Source organism: Rhineura floridana, chromosome 2 (genome assembly GCF_030035675.1).
Source record: "Rhineura floridana isolate rRhiFlo1 chromosome 2, rRhiFlo1.hap2, whole genome shotgun sequence".
NCBI classification, from domain to species: Eukaryota; Metazoa; Chordata; class Lepidosauria; order Squamata; family Rhineuridae; genus Rhineura; species Rhineura floridana.
In genome coordinates this window covers 138846506-138866881 of record NC_084481.1, presented here as the reverse complement: position 1 = coordinate 138866881, position 20376 = coordinate 138846506, and the positions used below count along the sequence as shown (strand labels likewise).

Genomic DNA, 20376 nt, shown 5'->3' with positions numbered 1-20376 from the left:
TCAAGAAGGCTTGCAAGCAGAGAGTTAGAAGCTACACTCTATCTGATACTGGAATCTGCGTGCGCCGGTGCGGTTCTAGTTTACAGTATGAAGATTACCGAAGGCAGGGCTGTCTAAATCGAATCTGCTGTAACGCCTTCCCGATTATCTTTAGCAGAGCAACCGTCCTACAAATGCCTTATGCTAGGGACGCGGGTCCTTGTTATGTGACAAATCCCCCTTTGCTTCATTCTTTTTAATGGTGATCTTGTAATCTTGTAGGATTACGCCCGTCAAAAGGAGATGAGCAAACAGCTTGTTAACAGCCCTGAATCGGTTGCGGCCGGGCCGCTGGAAAGCGCTGGAATGGTAAGAAACAGCCCCGAGACCGAGCAACCGCAGAACCTCCCGTCTCAAGTCCCGTCCCAGATGGCCAAAGTCGCCACCGCTCTCTCCAGTGACAGCAAAACTTTGCCACCCGACGACGAGGCCAAAGCAAACGATCCCGAGAGGACCAAAGTCGGGATCTGCAAACTCACCCCCGGCAAAGACTCTATAGAGCCTTTCCCTCTCAAGAATGCCCCCAGTGCGGGGAACAACACCGTACAAGCCATCGTTGCCCCTTGTAAAATCCCCCCATTGCAAAGCACAGACGGAGAAGCGAATCAAAGTCTTGGTAAGAGCACCCTGGAGCAAAACAATGCCAAGGGCGGTTGGGTGAACATGAGCCAGAGCACTGTGGTCTTGGGCACAGATGGGATCACGTCTGTTCTGCCTGGCAGTGGGGTCACTGAGGTAAGTTAGTTTCCCCTGTAATCTCTCTCTCTCTCTCTCTCTCTCTCTCTCTCTCTCTCTCTCTCTCTCTCCCTTTCCCCCCCCGTCTAACACAAGCGGTTCCAAAACAGACGGATACTAGCCAATGCCACTTGCCACGCAAAATAAATTCCTAATAGAAACATTGGGTACCTTAAAACTAGCTCATATTTCAGTTTCGCGAGGGGCTATCTTTAAAGAAGTCTTCTTTGTGTCTCCCCAAAAACGGCAGGAAGGGGGGGGGGAAGCAAGGGACTGAAAATGCCATGCTGGTAAAGACAAGGAAGAGCCTGTCATCCCAAGCTTGGTTCTTTCCTAGCCACGCAGACTCTATCAAGCGTTCGCTCTCCTTCCTTGGGCTTAGCGAGGGGGAAGCGGATCTCCTTCAATGGATAATAAAAGGTGGCAGTGATTGAGCACCGGAGCGCATCAAGGAAATTCGGAATATAAAGGAAGATGAAAACTAGCTAAAATGTTTTACTGTGGCTTTGAGACACACTTCCCACTGTACACACTGGGGCTTACTTTCGAGTCAACAGCCTTAGGATTACCCTGCCGGCACACGCACACATCCTTCCCTTCGACTCAACTGCAGAGAGAGGCATTTACTATTAGGTTGAGTCGTGGAGGAAAACTGACACACACGCTCAAATCCGAGAAATGTTAGTGCTTCTTAATTTCTTATCCGACGTCGTCACTTTTAAGGCTTTGGTGGGCAAGGACCATTTCAATACACGCAGGCGTGTGCATCTCCGCCTATCTCTGTGCTGTTTGATGTCTCTAGCTAGCTTGGGAGAAGGACAGACAACAAAAGACTAAAGATTTAACACCGATCCGAGTCTTGCCATTTAGTGCGGTGGGATGTGCCACCGCCAATCGAAAATTACTCATTACCTTGCCCCGTTTTGCCTCACAGCTGATTAACCTAATTAACCCGATCTCTCTCCGGCGAGCGCACGAGAAGAGGGACTCCTAGAGGAGTGCTCGTGGCTCTGGTTTCGGTTTTCCAAAGTTCACTCTTCCTTACTGGCTTGGAGCGTCCCTGGCGCCGCTGTCCAAAAGGGACCCTTGGGGAACGCTCTTGCCTGTCGAGCAAACGGGAAGGCAATCAAAAAGAACGACCAAAACAAAAACAAAAGCCAGCCAACCAAAGAGCCAACTGTACCGGGCCCTCTCCTCAAAGCCCCCCGGGCCAGGCTCTGTGATCAATCACTCCATCTCAGACAATTCAATCGTTACTCAGGGTCAGTGAGCAAGTCCCGGGCACTGCGGCGTGATGTAGAAATGGGGCTGCGGTGGTTAAGGCGCGCACCTGATACCCCTGGCTTAACAGTGGCTTCTTCTAAGAAACAGCGGCATACACAGCTAGAGATAGCGTCGCTTGTCTCCCCTCGGAACCGAAAGGAGATTCTGCTGGACTGGTGCAGAGTAGGTTATTATGCGCCCATCCATAAATCACATCATCCGGAGCAGAGCATCTAAAATCTCGGTTAACGTTCTTCTCTGGTCCTGAGGACAGCATCTTTAGGAGCAGTACAAGTGCAAAGGCATCCATTCCAGTGTGTGGTTGGCTCCCTGTGGGCTTAAGATTTGTATTTGGGGGTGACGCCAAAATAATTTCCCTCCGCGTGGAAACCAGGATAGATGCATTATTGGTCTTTTCAAAATCGAATTCGCTGTACATTTTAGCCAGCATAGGTTACAAACCAGCGTAGCTTACAAACAGAATTACATTTCAGAACGCTGTGATCACGTGCTGTTAAGCGAAGACAGATATATCAGGCTAGTATACTAAACATAAATTTAATCACTACGATCTGAGATGATCTTAAGTCTCAGTGGTCTGCAAAACCAAACTGAGTTACTTTTAAGAAATTCCGTTGAGATAAATTGTGGATCAAAGATGGTTCACACGACACCATTTAGTGGTTCAACTGTAGGCGGTGGGCCTCCTAATTTCATAGCAAGCACTCCTGCAGGTCGGTAGATTCAACTTCCTGCAGGTCATTTTTTCATTTATTTTTACGACCTGACATCTTGCTATTTGACAGACTTTGTCACAGGAGACTGATAAGCAACAGGATGTTTGATCCCAGTTCCTTCCCGCCTCTCTGTGTGTTCTCTTTCTCTAGAGAGGGGAGCAGACATCTTCTCTTTGTCTCTCCTCTCAACCAGGATGAGAGCTGCACTGGGACCAGTGCAGACTGCTCCAACATAGCCAGTTAAGCTATATATAGGAATCTTTCCTATCAAGCATGTACTTCCAGAATAAAGTAGTTGTTTCTTATTTTAAAGCTTAAAGTCTCTGACTAATTTGCAGGGAAGGTAGAATCTTAGCAAAGATTCATACACACACACTAAGCTTGCTCAATACTCTCTGTTCCACAGCGCATACACAACTTTGCTACGCATCTCAATAGAGAGCAAAATTCCGACACCATCCAGCACTGATGTGGGGGTTCTAAGAGCATTCAGTTGAACATTTTTAGACTTTCCAACTCAACATGAAGAGCTCAGAGGTGGAGTGTGCAGGGGCCAGGTCATGTGAGGACATTGGGGGCATGCATACCCCCAACATCCCCTACTCATCTTTACCATTCCTATTATGGTATAATGTTGGAACAGGGCTAGGAGGAGTTTGGCTTGGAGAATCCCCTCCCAGAGTTATATAGGCATGTTTTAGCATAGACTACTAGACACACAGGGCTAGAGATTGGGAGGTTCTGTCAATTTCAGTTCTCTCAGTTTCTCATTTTTCCAATCTTAAATCTGTTGGAAGTGGGGCAAGATCAACTCCTGTTTTGTTCTTTTGTATATGTTCCAGAAAGGAGATAGAGTTAGGGTCCTCCAGATGGCTAGGCTTGACTACCTTTACCTGTGATGCTCTGACTGACTTCCTTCCATCACAGACTGATATACTTAGGGAAGCTTTTCTGCCCCTCCCCCCTTTCCTCTCTTCTCTTCTTTGACTGTCTGAGAGAGAGGAGACACCTTTGTCTCTGCTCTCTCTCTCCTGAGCCATGAGGGCAACTCCCAAACCTGGGCGTTGCCCCTCCAACTTAGTTAGTTAGAAGTAGGTATGCCTTTCCTATCCACTATGTATTTCTATAAATAAAGAAGCTTTTCTTATTTTATGAAGTCTTAAGTCTCAGTGATCTAAACGCAGGGTAAAACCCTGCTACTTAGGTAAATGCACACACTGGCACACACGCATCTCAGACTGTTGACGATCTCTGCTAATATCTATACAAATTTACATAACAAAGAGTTATGGCTAGCCCAGATAACTAAGTTGAATTGCAAGTTGTGCCTAAAAGCTAAAAAGACTAAATACTGTGTGTGATTTAGAAAGAGATCAACAAAAGGAAACTTTAAATTAGAGAAATAAAAGCAGAACAAAAGATAGAAAAGCCATGGCTGGAGAATCAACACTAAAGACTAAAGTCCAGAGGCTGGAGAAGGACAATTATGTGGTTTGAAGTCTACGAATGACTGCACTTCTGGAACAAGAGGATCTGTATAAAATCCTGACAGATCCTGAACCCTCGGCAGTGGATGAAACTGCTATAGCATCCTGGAGTTGTAAGCATGCAAAAGTGGAATTTCTTCTGCATTATCAGATGAGGCACTAAATGTTTGCATAGGATGTAAGAATGTGAAGGAAATGTGCCAGAAACTAGAAGAAATATATGACAGAAAGTCTAAAAATCATGTAATGTACCTTTGTAAGGAATTGTTTACTCTGACAGAGGCAGACAGTCTCAATACACATCTAGAAAGATTCGCAGAACTGCTCTGTGAACTGGAGAGGTGTGGAAGAAAATTTGATGATGAGATGCAAAAAGCATTGCTCTTGAGCTCTCTCCACCAGCGTCATAAATTAACTACTTGTGTGCTAGGACAGACAGACCAGAGTATGAGCCAGATTATATCATATTTGATGGACCAGGATTTTAAAGAAAAATAGGAACAGGCTATGTCTGAGAAAGCAAATTTCACTACAGGCAAACAGAGAAATGACAGAGGGATGACTCATCGCCTGAATACACAAAAGGTCATAGACAAACACAGCAAAAGGGGTTTCATATGCAAATCTCCAAATCACCTTCAAAGAGATTGAAATAGGTGTCAGACAGGAGCAAAACCTGACTTTAAGCAAAGGCAAACTGAAAGGAGAAAAACTGCTGGGCGGACTAAAGTGAAGGATTCCAGTGACCATGTGCCTGATGAAATGAAAGATGATTATAAAACCAGATTTTTAATTGATTCAGGCTGTACAACCCTGAATAAAAGATAAACGTTTGTTTAAAAGTTTAAAAAAATCATACACAAAATGTTGTACCAGCCTCTGGGGAGATGTTCCATTCTCACAGTGCAACTGCTTTGCAAACCACCAGAAGGCAAAAGATGGCTTGAACTTAAAAACTGCCTATATGTTCCACATTTTAAAGACAACTTAATAAGTGCTACTAGAATAATGGAACTGGGATGGAAACTTTATATGAATAGAGAATTTTGCCAAGTTTTAAATGAAGGAGAAATATGTTGCACTGCAAAATTGAAAGATGGACTTTTGCATTTGGAATACCTTGAAGCTATGCATGCAAATATGGTCAAGGAAACCTGTGATTCTGAATGTTTGCATATTTGGCATAGAAGAACGGGACATGCCAGCTTAGCTAGAGTAAGTGTTCTAGAGAAAGAGAATTTGGCTAGAGGCATTAAAATGGGACAATGCAAATGGACAGAAAGATATGAGCGCTGTATAAAGACAAAGAGTGTGAAACCAAAATTTCCTAAGAAAAGTGAAAGGAAAAACCAAAAAGCCTTTAGAATTAATTCACACTGATCTTTGTTGGCCAATGAAAGTGCCATCCCAGTATGGAAACTTATACATGCTGACTTTTATAGATGAATGCTTGAGGTATGCTACAGTGTACCTGCTAAAAGAGAAAAGTCAAGTACTTCAAAAATTGAAGGACTATGTTAGAATTGTATCCAACAAATTTGGCAGAAAGCCACAGATCATAAGATCTGACAATGAAGGAGAATATGTGTCTAGGACTATGCAAGACTTTCTCCGTGAGGAAGGCATAGAGCATGAGACTACAGTTGTCTACAACCCAGAACAAAATGGGGTCACAGAACACATGAACTGGACTTTTGGATAGATGATTCGTTCCTTGTTGGAAGATGCACAGTTACCACAAAAGTACTGGGGAGAAACTGCGGTTATTGCCACCTACCTGCAGAAGCGACTTCCTGCATCTGCAACCAACAAAATGCCTTTTGAGCTATGGCATGATAGGACACCAAGCATGTCTCACCTTTGTGATTTTGGGTGCAAGGCCCTTGTGCACATCCCAAAACAAAAGAGGTCAAAACTTGACAACACTGCCAGGGAATAATATTCATTGAATATTCTTTAATGCAGAGGGAATACCAAGTAATAGATCCCAAATCTGGCGAAGTTGGAGTATACAGAGCTGTCCACTTTGATGAAGGAAAGTGTGCACAATAATCAGAAGGGGTGCCACACCAAAGAGATGACAGCGAAAAGGAAGAAGCTGAGTTATTCTTCCATCACAAAAGGTATAACAATAATACACCTGCAGAGGAAGGTGAGGAGTCTGAGCCACAAGAGGCAACTGAGCCAGAACAGGCATCAGAGCCAGAAGGGGCAGCCAAAGCGCCAGCACCCAGATGCTCTGTATGCACCAACAGAGGTGTGCTACCAGAGAGACTTGCTTACCTCATGAGAGATGAACTTCCAGAACCAGAGACCTGGAAAGAGGCTGAAGCCTCACCCGAAGCTGAAGCTGAGAGGTGGAGGCAGGCAGGCAAGGAAGAGCTGGAAGCTCTACACAAAAGTAAAACTTGGACACCAACCAAGCTTCCTCAAGGAAGGAAAGCTGCAGGCTATAAGAGAAAATTCAAGAAAAAGCCAGATGCTAAAGGAAACATTGAGAGATACAAGACAAGCCATCAGAAACGTTTGTATACCAGTACTGTTACCAGGCCAGATGTGGTGTTAGCAGTGGGATACCTATGCTGAAAAACCAGCTCGCCAACTAAGAAGGACTGGGAAGCAATAAAGAGAGTGGCGAGATATTTAAAGGACACTACAACCATGAAACTGAAGCTAGCAGCTACCCGAGATCCCAAACTAGAGGGATCTGCAAAGGCTACTTGAACTGTTTAAAGACTTAGGCATCTCTATACCTGGGCCTGCTGTGATGCATGAGGACAACCAAGGATGCTTCAGACTCATGGAGTCAGAAGGGGTGTGTTCACGAACCAAGCACATAGAGATGAAGCACTATTTCATTAGCGATATCTACCACAGAGATGGAGTATTGTGCAACAGAAGACATGACTGCAGACGCTTTCATGAAGGCATTGGGCAAAGTCAGACATTGCAAGCTGAGAGACAAGATGAACCTCATGGGCTGAACCAAACACTTGTTGCAAAGGGGTGTTGGAAGTGGGGCAAGAGCAACTCCTGTTTTGTTCTTTTGTTTATGTTCCAGAACGGAGATAGAGTTAGGGTCCTCCAGATGGCTAGGCTTGACTACCTTTACCTGTGATGCTCTGACTGACTTCCTTCATCACAGACTGATATACTTAGGGAAACTTATCTGCCCCTCCTCCTTCCGCCCTTTCCTTCTTCTCTTCTTTGACTGTCTGAGAGAGGGGAGACACCTTTGTCTCTGTGCTCTATCTCCTGAGCCGTGAGGGCAACTCCCAAACCTGGGCATTGCGCCTCCAACTTAGTTAGTTAGTTAGAACTAGGTATGCCTTTCCTATCTACTCTGTATTTCTATAAATAAAATATCTTTTCTTATTTTACTAAGTCTTAAATCTCAGTGATCTAAATGCAGGGTAAAAGCCTGCTACTTAGGTAAACACACACACTGGTACACACGCATTTCAGACCGTTGACGATCTCTGCTAATATCTATACAAATTTACACAACAAAATCCAGTTCTCCAGATTTCTGCAGCAATTTGTGTGTGTGTGTTTAAATCCTCATAAAAATTATTCAGCATTTTACTGTGGATCTCTCTTAATAAACATATTTTTGTATGCAGTTTTGATTTTAGCAAGAATTTCACGGTGGCATACATGTTTCTTCCCCTCTCTATTTTCTCCTCACAACAACCCTGTGAGGTATATTAGGCTGAGAGATCCTGATTGCCCCAGATCATCCAGTGGGCTGGCGTTATACCTGAGTGGGGATTTTAACCCTGACCTCCCAGGTCCTAGTCCAACACTCTTAACCATTACATCACACTGTCTACAGTTACCTTGGGCCTACAGTTACTCACTGGTCCTCAGGCCCAGCAGAGTTTATATTTCAGGGCCACAGATTATATATGCATTGTCGGAGAGTGGCGAAACTGGGAATGGAGATTTCTGAGTGAGCCTATATGTGTGTTTGAATCTTTGCTGAAGATTATACCTTCCCTGCAAATTAGTTAGACAGAGACTTTAAGCTTTAAAATAAGAAACTACTACTTTATTCTGGAAGTACATACTTGATAGGAAAGAGTCCTATATCTAACTAACTAGCTAAGTTGGAGATGCAAACACTAGGCCTAGTGTTTGCCCTCATGCTTGGAGGAGAGGGAGAGACAAAGAGAATATGTCTGCTCTCCCTCTCAAGAGAAAGAAGAAGGAAAGAGGGAAGGAGATGTGGTCAACATCCTATGCATATCAGTCTAGCAGGAAGGATGAGACAGCAGGAGATCAAAGGACAGGTATAGCCCAGAAACCAGAAGGTCTCGCTCTCTAGCTACCCTTTTTAACCCCATGCAGCCTCAACCCACAAGTTGGAATTGAACCCCACATATTCCAACATGCATCACGTCCCTAACGTGTGTATGACGTAGATATATTTTGTGTGGGTGTGTCTTGTGGGGCAACCACGATCCAGCCTGTGGGGAAGAGGGCCCTAACCCTTTCTCCCTGAAGTTCTGATAAAAATTCCTGCCCCTTTTGCCAGCTGTTATTTGACCAGAAAGGAAAGCTGCAGCCATTCAGTGACAGGAGGACTTTGCCTTGAGAATTGCTTGCAGATTGCAGGAAACTCAAGCCGAAGCTGGGATTGCTAGAGCTGGAAGAAGATAAATGGTGGCCTCTCATCCCTGGCAGGGCTTATCTTGTGGGTCAGGTCAGGAGTGTAGTCATCCAGGGTCTGGACCCCTTACTTTTTTGGGAACAGGGTCCCTATGTCTCCAGCATCCTAAGAGCCAATTGGAACGAAAGGGGAGTGTGTTAGCCACTGAGAAGAGTCTTTTGATATGCTTCATTGTCCTTTCCTGCTGATTGGAGCCAATCAGAGTGAAAGGAGGCTAGTCAGTCACTGAGAGGACTCTTCTCAGTAGCTAACACTCTCCCCTTTAATGTTGATTGGCTCCTAGGGTTGTCTGTTGTTGTGGGAAAAGGCATTAACAAGGATCTCATTTTCAACCCAGCAGCAAAAACAGGTAGGGGGGCATAGTTGTGACTATCATGAAGGGATTCTGCACTTCTGAATTTGCCACTACACTACTGGTCAGCATTTGGTTACTGTGGAATTCCTGCAAAGCCAGGGAAGGCTTGAATGCCTTCTCCTTCACTTTTGTTTGGGATAGTATTTTCTTTCTTTCCAGATGATGAAGCCTAGGGACCCCAGGCCCCAAGAGCAGCATGTGTGGTGAGATTAGGCTGAACTTTAATCCCTCCCACCTCAACTCCCACTTTGTATGGGCTCACTAGGAGACCAATTGGGTCCTTTGCCTTCAGTGGTCACTGTCAATGGCTGAAAATTTTCACTCCTCAACTCCTAAAATTACTTTTCCCCACTTTGCTGAACCCAGACAGAGTCCTTCCACTGCACCATCACAATGATGTAAGTAAAGATGTATCTCCTTGTGCTCTGTTCCAGCACTGGGGACTTCCATGTACACACAAGAGTGCACTTTTGTCCTTGGGTGCTCATAAGAAGAGTGCCTTTTTTGTTTAACCTCTTCAGTAAGTGTGAGCAGCCTCCCTCTCCTTTCTTTGAGCAGTGGCTGGAGGGAGAATGGACTATGTAGCAACCGTTAGTCAATGTGGGTTGAGTAATGGCAAACGATCAGGTGGACAACTTGTTGGCTGTGTGTAATTTGTGTGCTTAATTTCATTTAAAGCAGCACAACAGCAAGCAGAGAGTAACAGTAGATGTTGAAATGCGAGTGTGCCAGCATGTGCGTGCATTTGCCTAAGAAAGCAGGCTTTTACCCTGCATCAGCATCACTGAGACTGGAGACTTAGTAAAATAAGAAAAGCTACTTTATTTATAGAAATACATAGTAGATAGAAAGGCAAACCTAGTTCTAACTAACTAACTAAGTTGGAGGCATAACACCCAGGTGTAGGGGTTAGCCTCATGGCTTGGAGAGAGCAGAAACAAAGGGATGTCTCCTCTCTCCTGGACAGTCAGAGGACAAAGGAATGGAAAGGGTGGAAGGAGGAGGGGCAGGTAAGCTTCCCTAAAGGTGTAAAAGTCTAGCGACAGAAGGAAATCAGTCAGAGCATCACAGGTAAAGGTAAACAAGCCTATCCATCTGGAGAACCCTAGCTCTATCTTCCTTCTGGAGCACAAACAAAAGAACAAAACAGGAGTTGCTCTTGCCCCACTTCCAACACAACTCATGTGCCCCAGGCAAATGTGTGCAGCAGACACCCTGGGTGAGTAATTACAGTGACAGCTCTCCAAATCGCTTCCTGCTTAACTCAGCTATATTAAGCCAGAGGGACGCCTCGGGCACGACTTGGGCTTCCCTGGACACTGTTAGATTGAGGAAGCATCCAAACTAGGAAATGTGGTAGTAATGGGTGACTTCAACTACCCGGACATAGACTGGCTGCATATGTGTTCCAGTCATGACAAAGAAGCAAAGTTTCTAGATATTCTAAATGACTATGCCCTAGACCAGTTGGTCATGCAACCGACCAGAGGGACGGCAACCCTGGACTTAATCCTCAGTGGGGACCGGGACCTGGTGCGAGATGTAAGTGTTGTTGAACCGATTGGGAGCAGTGACCACAGTGCTATTAAATTAAACATACATGTAACTGGCCAATTGCCAAGAAAATCCAACACGGTCACATTTGACTTCAAAAGAGGAAACTTCACAAAAATGAGGGGATTGGTAAAAAGAAAGCTGAAAAACAAAGTCCAGAGGGTCACATCACTCGAAAATGCTTGGAAGTTGTTTAAAAACACTATATTAGAAGCTCAACTGGAGTGCATACCGCAGATCAGAAAAGGTACCGCCAGGGCCAAGAAGATGCCAGCATGGTTAACGAGCAAAGTTAAGGAAGCTCTTAGAGGCAAAAAGTCTTCCTTCAAAAAATGGAAGTCTTGTCCGAATGAAGAAAATAAAAAAGAACACAAACTCTGGCAAAAGAAATGCAAGAAGACAATAAGGGATGCTAAAAAAGAATTTGAGGAGCACATTGCTAAGAACATAAAAACCAACAACAAAAAATTCTATAAATACATTCAAAGCAGGAGACCATCTAGGGAGGCGGTTGGACCCTTGGATGATAAGGGAGTCAAAGGTGTACTAAAGAACGATAAGGAGATTGCAGAGAAGCTAAATGAATTCTTTGCATTTGTCTTCACAGTGGAAGATATAGGGCAGATCCCTGAACCTGAACTAACATTTGCAGGAAGGGATTCTGAGGAACTGAGACAAATAGTGGTAACGAGAGAGGAAGTTCTAAGCTTAATGGACAATATAAAAACTGACAAATCACCAGGCCCGGATGGCATCCACCCGAGAGTTCTCAAAGAACTCAAATGTGAAATTGCTGATCTGCTAACTAAAATATGTAACTTGTCCCTCGGGTCCTCCTCCGTGCCTGAGGACTGGAAAGTGGCAAATGTAACGCCAATCTTCAAAAAGGGATCCAGAGGGGATCCTGGAAATTACAGGCCAGTTAGCTTAACTTCTGTCCCTGGAAAACTGGTAGAAAGTATGATTAAAGCTAGATTAACTAAGCACATAGAAGAACAAGCCTTGCTGAAGCAGAGCCAGCATGGCTTCTGCAAGGGAAAGTCCTGTCTCAGTAACCTATTAGAATTCTTTGAGAGTGTCAACAAGCATATAGATAGAGGTGATCCAGTGGACATAGTGTACTTAGACTTTCAAAAAGCGTTTGACAAGGTACCTCACCAAAGGCTTCTGAGGAAGCTTAGCAGTCATGGAATAAGAGGAGAGGTCCTCTTGTGGATAAGAAATTGGTTAAGAAGCAGAAAGCAGAGAGTAGGAATAAACGGACAGTTCTCCCAATGGAGGGCTGTAGAAAGTGGAGTCCCTCAAGGATAGGTATTGGGACCTGTACTTTTCAACTTGTTCATTAATGACCTAGAATTAGGAGTGAGCAGTGAAGTGGCCAAGTTTGCTGACGACACTACATTGTTCAGGGTTGTTAAAACAAAAAGGGATTGCGAAGAGCTCCAAAAAGACCTCTCCAAACTGAGTGAATGGGCGGAAAAATGGCAAATGCAATTCAATATCAACAAGTGTAAAATTATGCATATTGGAGCAAAAAATCTTAATTTCACATATACGCTTATGGGGTCTGAACTGGCGGTGACCGACCAGGAGAGAGACCTCGGGGTTGTAGTGGACAGCACGATGAAAATGTCGACTCAGTGTGCGGCAGCTGTGAAAAAGGCAAATTCCATGCTAGCGATAATTAGGAAAGGTATTGAAAATAAAACAGCCGATATCATAATGCTGTTGTATAAATCTATGGTGCGGCCGCATTTGGAATACTGTGTACAGTTCTGGTCGCCTCATCTCAAAAAGGATATGATAGAGTTGGAAAAGGTTCAGAAGAGAGCAACCAGAATGATCAAGGGGATGGAGCGACTCCCTTACGAGGAAAGGTTGCAGCATTTGGGGCTTTTTAGTTTAGAGAAAAGGCGGGTCAGAGGAGACATGATAGAAGTGTATAAAATTATGCATGGCATTGAGAAAGTGGATAGAGAAAAGTTCTTCTCCCTCTCTCATAATACTAGAACTCGTGGACATTCAAAGAAGCTGAATGTTGGAAGATTCAGGACAGACAAAAGGAAGTACTTCTTTACTCAGCGCATAGTTAAACTATGGAATTTGCTCCCACAAGATGCAGTAATGGCCACCAGCTTGGACGGCTTTAAAAGAAGATTAGACAAATTCATGGAGGACAGGGCTATCAATGGCTACTAGCCGTGATGGCTGTGCTGTGCCACCGTAGTCAGAGGCAGCATGCTTCTGAAAACCAGTTGCCAGAAGCCTCAGGAGGGGAGAGTGTTCTTGCACTCGGGTCCTGCTTGCGGGCTTCCCCCAGGCACCTGGTTGGCCACTGTGAGAACAGGATGCTGGACTAGATGGGCCACTGGCCTGATCCAGCAGGCTCTTCTATGTTCTTATGTTCTTATGTTCTGTTTTTGTTTCACACTTTCTGCTGGAATGTATGAGGTTCAACTCCAACTTGGTGGGTTGAGGCTGCATGGGGTTAATAAGGGTAGCTAGAGAGCGAGACCTCTTGCTGGTTGATCCCTTTGATCCTGCCATCTCTTCCCTTCCTGCTAGACTGATAAGCAATGGGATGTTTGATCCCAGTTCCTTCCCGCCTCTCTGTGTGTTCTCTTTCTCTTGAGAGGGGAGCAGACATCTCCTCTTTGTCTCTCCTCTCAACCAGGATGAGGGCGCGTACTGGGACCAGTGCTTGTTGCTCCAGCATAGCTAGTTAGCTAGATATAGAACTCTTTCCTATCAAGCATGTACTTCCAGAATAAAGTAGTTGTTTCTTATTTTAAAGCTTAAAGTCTCTGTCTGACTAATTTGCAGGGAAGGTAGAATCTTAGCAAAGATTCAAACGCACACACTAAGCTCGCTCAATACTCTCCGTTCTGCAGCGCTACGCAACTCAATAGAGAATTCCGACACTTTCTAAAAGGCGATTGCACATGTGCACATCAGACCAAGGGCATGATTCCTCCAAATGTCATTGGCATTTCCTTCCTCATTCACACATGGGGAGGGAGGGAGGCTTTTGGTGTCTGGTGTGAAACTGGTCAGATATCCCATATGACCTCTGATACTTTGGGCATGACTAAAGCATGGGTAATTTCAGTGGGAGAGATTTAAGCACATGCATATCTTTGCCAAAGAGACTTAAAAGTTGCTTGAGTTTCCCCCCTCTTATTTTCCAATGGAGGCAGTTCACACGGTCAGCTGTAGAACATTGAGTTCTAAGATATCTAGTGATGTACATGGTTGAGTGAGTCACGTGTAACTCTCTCTCTCTCTCTCTCTCTCTCTCTCTCTCTCTCTCTCTCTGTGTGTGTGTGTGTGTGTGTGTGTGTGTGTGCTGCTATTCTCATCTTTGCAACCTCTGTTTTGTGGGGATGATAGTTATTACTATAACTACTGGACAGTGATGTAACTACTGGACAGTGATGTAGTTATCCATGGTGGTGGTGGGGGGGAGGGTTCTTAGTCCCCTTACTTTTTTTTGGAAGCCAGGTCCCAGCAGAGTCCCTATGCCTCCAGCAACTTATGAGCCAAGCAGCATGAAAGGAAGGGTGTTAGCCACTGAGAAGAGTATTCTAAAGCAGTATTCAAGCATGGCCAGATTATTCTATATTCTTAGAAGGTTGTATCATCTTAGAAGGGGGCATGGCTGTGATTAGTACAAAAGGGCCCTGCACTTCTGAATTTGCCACTACACTACTGCTACTACAACAACTACTACTATTGGTGTAGTTTGCCTATTTAAATGCAGACATTACACACCTGAAACTGTTGCATGCCACCATAGCTGTCATGTCAATGTCATTTTGTTTGTTTGTTTGTTTGTCTTGTCTCCCTCCAGCCGGATGAGGATGAAGGGGACGAAAATAAGGCCCGGGGAAACTGGTCTAGCAAGTTGGACTTCATCCTTTCCATGGTGGGTTATGCAGTAGGGCTGGGCAATGTCTGGAGGTTCCCGTACCTGGCCTTTAAGAATGGGGGAGGTATGGATTTTCCTCTCTTTTTACATCCTGCAGCTCAGAAAGGGATAACACTGAGGCCCTGATCCACCAGCCAGTTTTAATGGAGCGCGTAGCTTGAACGTAAACTGCCTCGATCAGCTTAAATTCAAGCTCTTCCATTCCTTTGGTTTCTGGATCGGGCTTTCAGCCAGCACATGAGAGGGATGGGGGTGGGTGCTGGGGGTGAGGGAGAAAGGGATTGGACAGGGCAGAGCCAGAAGCTGCCCAACAGAAACCCGCGTGCTGCTCGGAAAAACCGTGGCAACCCGGTACCCCTTCGACTTTAACGCTACAACTATCACGTGATAATGTTTTGATCTCGGTGTGGTCATAGGCAAGATTATTTCGACGCGGATTAGACTGTAACCCAGTCCTGTCCGCAATCTGCGTGGTTGAAGTGTGAACAAAATAGATGGCAAGGCTGGCTTGCGGGTGAAGTGGTATGGTCCTTATTCCAATGGATGAGGCGTATAAGTGTGTGACCCTGTGTGAGAGACGTAAAATAGGCAAACCGGCTGAAGGTGTGCAGTGAAGCTCAACATCGCCACAGCTGAGAGCGACCTTGATAGGATATAACAGAGTGTATACATAAATAAAACATAAAAACGAGCCCTGCAGGGTATTTACTAGCCTTTCTTTTGCTGGGATTCACTGAAATGTGCGAATCCCATTGAAAGGATGACCCTTCCATGCTTGGGATCGCCTGCGACCCTCCAGCTGAACCCCACTGAGCTCAGTGAGACTTGATTCTCAGTAAGCAAGTGCAGGACCGCGCGGCACATCTCCCAACCTTTTATTCTTCCAAATGTTTGCTTGCGAAGGAGGAAAGGGAGCGCGGCAATTATTTCAAAGAGCAAATTAAGCTAGACTTTCACAACAAACCCTTCAGAAAGCGTTTAGCATGCAGGTTACCTCAGCTGCCATCCTAAGCAGTTATTAAGAAGCAAGCAAGAGTGTCCGCAGAAATATTTCTAGCGGGGCGGGTAAGATCTATGAATGGTTACTGCGGTATGGCTATAGTTTGTTTTCTTAAATTGCCCTCCACAAGCCGCCCTCCTTTCGGGGTGGGTGGGGAGACAGGGAAACTTCCAAGTAAGCAGGCAATAGGTGAGGAAATGGAAAGTGAAGAACCAGTGAAATTCTGAAAAATAAAATAAAATATAGTTGATATTTTTATTTTTTCCTGTCCGGTACACTAAACCTTCTTGATTTATAAAAAGAAGGGGGCGGGGGGGGGGCGCAAATTGGGAAATATATGTTCACCAGTTTCAGCTATCGTAAAGAGAGGGAACCGACCTGGGGAAAAGCAAATATAAAAAGATTTTCATTTATTAGAATTAGCAATGTCTAAAACCAACATATATATTTTTTCCCTTTAGAAATGATGAAAGCTGTAACAACCCCTTACACTCACAAACAGGAATAGTGGGATGTTCCTTTAAAATAACCCGCTCTTTCAGTGTATATTACAGTATTGCAATTATTCTCGTTGTTTTAATTACTATGGGAGTATGGTAATTTCCTTTCCAAGCTGTGTACTACAAATAGATAAAATCAAATCAATCTTATAGATATTAAAACTTTTCATGAGTGATGAAGCGTATATTTTTCTGCTTTGATTAATTGCACTAAGGCTAAGAGGTAATTTCTCCCTCCCCCCTTCCACTAACGCCACATTTTATCATATTCTGGTCTAGTTTGTACGTATTGCTGTATATGTGTATATATAGTCAATATCTAGTCAATATACCCAGCCCTGCCGAAGTCAGCTTTCTTATTGTTTTGAATGATCTGGAGAAAACTTTCAACTTTATCTGCAATAGACTGCATGTGTTAAACATTTTGTTGTCTCAAAATCTACAGGAAGAGGTTGTTTATTATCATTCATTTTCAGTGGGGAAAAGGCTTAATTCTGGGTCGCTATGTCTCCAGCATCCTACGAGTCAATCAGCATGAAAGGGGAATGTGTTAGCCACTGAGAAAAGTCTTCTAGCTTGCTTCCTTGTCCTTTCCTGCTAACTGGAGTCAATCAGAGTGAAAGGAAGTGAGTCAGTCACTGAGAGGACTCTCTTCAGTAGCTAACACACTCCCCTTTCATGCATATTGGCTCCTAGGGGCATCTGTTGTTGCTGGAGAAGGCATTAACAAGGATCTCATTCTCAACCTACAGTAAAAAGGGGGGACATGGATATGATTATTATAAAGGGACCCTGCACTTCTGAATTTGCCACTACACTACTGATGCTGCTTAGACAAACTGAGGCTGAATTCGGGTTAGGACTGAAATCCTGTGTACGTTTGCTTTGAAAGACGTCACATTGAATTTACTCCCAATTTAGCAGGATCGAACGAAATCACAAACGCATTTATTAAAGTTAATCAAGAACGAGTACGCACGGAAGTACATTCTAGTCAATTCAGACATGCAGCTTAAGGATCCGATTCCCAGAGAGTTTACGCAGGCGTAATACTTGATCCAGTGCAAGTGCTTTGTGTTTTCAACGTCACTGCAAAGCTCCTGACTTCGATTTCAGAACAAAATCCTCTCAGCGCGGATTCTCTGTCCTAATAGGGATTGGCTAACTGACCTTTTCGGGCTACCACAGCAGCGATAGTGGGTTCTTTTTTCATCAAAGTAGCGAATACAGTTGCTTGGAAGGCTGCCTCGTTCAGTGCACAAATGCCACCAAATATAATTTATTTTGAAATCTGAAACTAGACGTTGCCTGCTTCCAGCACAAGGTACCGCCTCCCCCAAAAAACCCGACCTTAGCTTTCCGCTCCAGGAAGCCCTGAGACGCAGTTGTAGGTGATGATGAGAGAAATGATGAGACTTAATTGAATTAGCTGCACCACTTGCAGCACGTCTGGCGACCATTTCCACTCCCAACAGTCAGCCTGGCTCGACACTGTGCAGCAGCAACTCCATGCTATACCCAAAGGAGAAGGCGGGTCAGCAGCGGTTGAACCAAGCAAGGCAGCTTTTATCGAGGTAGCTAAGAAGGGAGAAAAAGCCCTGCACAGGCGGCGATTCTAGACATATTTGCCAGGAGATTAGTTCCACTGCATTTAATAGGATTTACTCCCAAGTAGATATATACACAGAATGGCATTCTTCATTAGAAGTCCCATTGATTCCAGTGCAGCTGACTTTCTATGCATGCTGCAATTCTATGTGTGTTTACTTTGCAATCCTATCATTGCCCACTCCGAAGTAAGCACCATTAACTTCAATGGAACTTACTCCCAGATAAACGCCCAGATGATTGCAACCTCAACTGGGAGTAAGCTCTGTAGGCAATGTGTTTTAGACTGCACATATATTTACAACTCTGATTCTGCTTACTTGGATGTAAGTGCCACTGAAATAAGTGGGTCTTCCTTCAAAATAAGAATTGTTAGGATCAGCCTGAACTTTTTAAAAAAAATGTCATTGGTAATGTCCCATGTTTTTATGGAGCGTGAAAATACCGCTGCTAATCTGACCAGTGTACAAAGCTTTTCCTGCCTGGCTTCTGCCAAAAAAGCATCTTTGCAAAGGGTTCTTAAAGAGGGAAGTTCTTAATTCCAGAAAGTTTGGCATTGCTCTGCAGAGTTTTGGGGAATGATTCAAGGGCTGTAAAGTACTTTTGCAATGTACAAAGTAGGAACAACAACAGAGTGTGGGCTGTGCACTTTTTCATCCATGCTGTCCCTAAGATGTGTCTTCTCTTCTCCTATTAGGTGCATTTCTTATTCCCTATTTGACAATGCTGGCTCTTGCTGGACTCCCTATCTTCTTCCTGGAAGTTTCTCTGGGGCAATTTGCTAGTCAGGGGCCTGTGTCTGTTTGGAAAGCCATCCCTGCCTTACAAGGTGAGTTGAGCAGAAACAGTGCATCCCTGTGCATTTTGTGGAGATTCCTTGTAAGTCGGAGGTCTTGGTTTACCTTCAGTTTAAAGCAAGAGATGAAATGGATTCTTCTCTGGTGGCACTGCTACAAGAACAGTGGCGGATGCTCTGCAGTCTGACTTTGACCTTGAGATGACCTTGCATTGACTGATGTAGTAGCAATGCAGCAGTTTTCTGCTTTAGTGAATCCTTGCTGCACTTCCCAGCAGGAGAGCATTCCATGGCTGCATTGCTTTTATGGTGTCATATACATCTCATAAAAAAAAATATTTGCCTTCAATGCTAAATATCCCTCTCATGCTATGCTACACATTGCTTTTCCACTTCCCTTGCAGAGGCAGCATTGAGGAGTGCTGTTTCAGGGTTCAAGGTGTCTGGTGTGGTGGCAAAAATATACACATCAATAGCCTATTCTCTGTTGTGTTAAAACGAAATTGCAACAAAGCAGTTTATCATAAACACATTTAGTTTTGATTCTTTCATTTAAATGGTATGTAACAAGTAAGGTACTGCTGAGTAAGAAATCACATATGGTCTCAAGACATGGGATGGATGGTGTGGCAACTCCACTGCTCTCCTATAAGGCAGCCTTAGCTGGATTTTGTGCCTACCAGGCTAAAAATATTCTATGGATTGCAACGGACTATGCTGCAGTGCAGGTTTACTTGTGGGAATAAGCCATGCTGAATTCAGCAGGACCTACTTCTGTATTTTAAAAAGTACAGGATTGGGTTGTATGATATGTTGAACAGTTTACAATAAAGGAAAGTCTGAAAAATAAAGTGATCTCTAAACAAAAATGCATTTGTATATGACTAGACCTTATCTCAGCCTTTTACTTCCCGATGTATTGTTAGCAGTTTAAATCGGGATGGTGTCTAATTTTACCTATTTCTCTTTTGCAGGCTGTGGCATTGCTATGCTGATTATCTCTGTCCTAATAGCCATATATTATAATATTATATTGTGCTACACACTTTTCTACCTTTTTGCATCCCTTGTACGTGTGTTACCTTGGGCTTCCTGTAACAATCCATGGAACACACCGGATTGTAGAGATAAAAACAAACTTTTATTAGGTGAGTTGGAGTATGGTTTTCCTTCATACCATTGACAGTTTCCTTTAAGGTCAGATTCTTTAAATCCATCGTATCTGTTCTGTATATCTGACAATTCTGCCTTCTTATGAAGAGCAATGAGAATTCTCATGGATCTGCTATGGCAAAAATTCAGTTTCTTCTTTTCACGATAAAGGTAACAACACTGAAATGTACACATATTTACTAATACGCAAAAAAAACCCCTTGCGGTTTAAGAACATACCTATAGTCCACAGATATTTCTATCCAACTTTAAAGAGCAGGGAAATTGGGCAGCTATAGTGAATGCACCAGGAGAGCAGGAGACCTGACCTCCTCTCTGAGATATTGGACTGCCCTACAAATTGGTCAAAATGCAAACACCATTTGGGTTGGTCTTTCACAGTCCAATCCACTTGCTGTGTAGCTTGGAATAATTTCAAAGCCTTGTCATTGTGAAGACAGCCTTTTGTGTTTCAAATTGGAGGTTATATTTCTATTTTGGGTGCATTAACAGTTGAATCTGAAACTGCAGTTTGATGTAAAATCAGACT

The 20376-nt window shown here is 44.0% G+C and overlaps 1 protein-coding gene across 3 annotated transcripts in view; it reads left to right on the top strand.

The window, feature by feature from the left end:
- Positions 1-702: 702 nt before the first annotated feature.
- Positions 703-20376, top strand: part of SLC6A5 (solute carrier family 6 member 5) — a 122455-nt gene continuing 102781 nt past the window's right edge. For 2 of the 3 annotated variants that reach the window (XM_061613140.1, XM_061613141.1), the window contains exons 1-3: positions 17377-17844; positions 18576-18707; positions 19649-19822. In XM_061613140.1, the coding sequence (XP_061469124.1) occupies positions 18602-18707; positions 19649-19822 (280 nt within the window). In that variant the 5' untranslated portion in view covers positions 17377-17844; positions 18576-18601. Of the gene's footprint in view, positions 766-9984; positions 10000-14692; positions 14835-17376; positions 17845-18575; positions 18708-19648; positions 19823-20376 lie in introns of those variants that run through there. The other variant, XM_061613139.1, reaches the window with a different exon arrangement.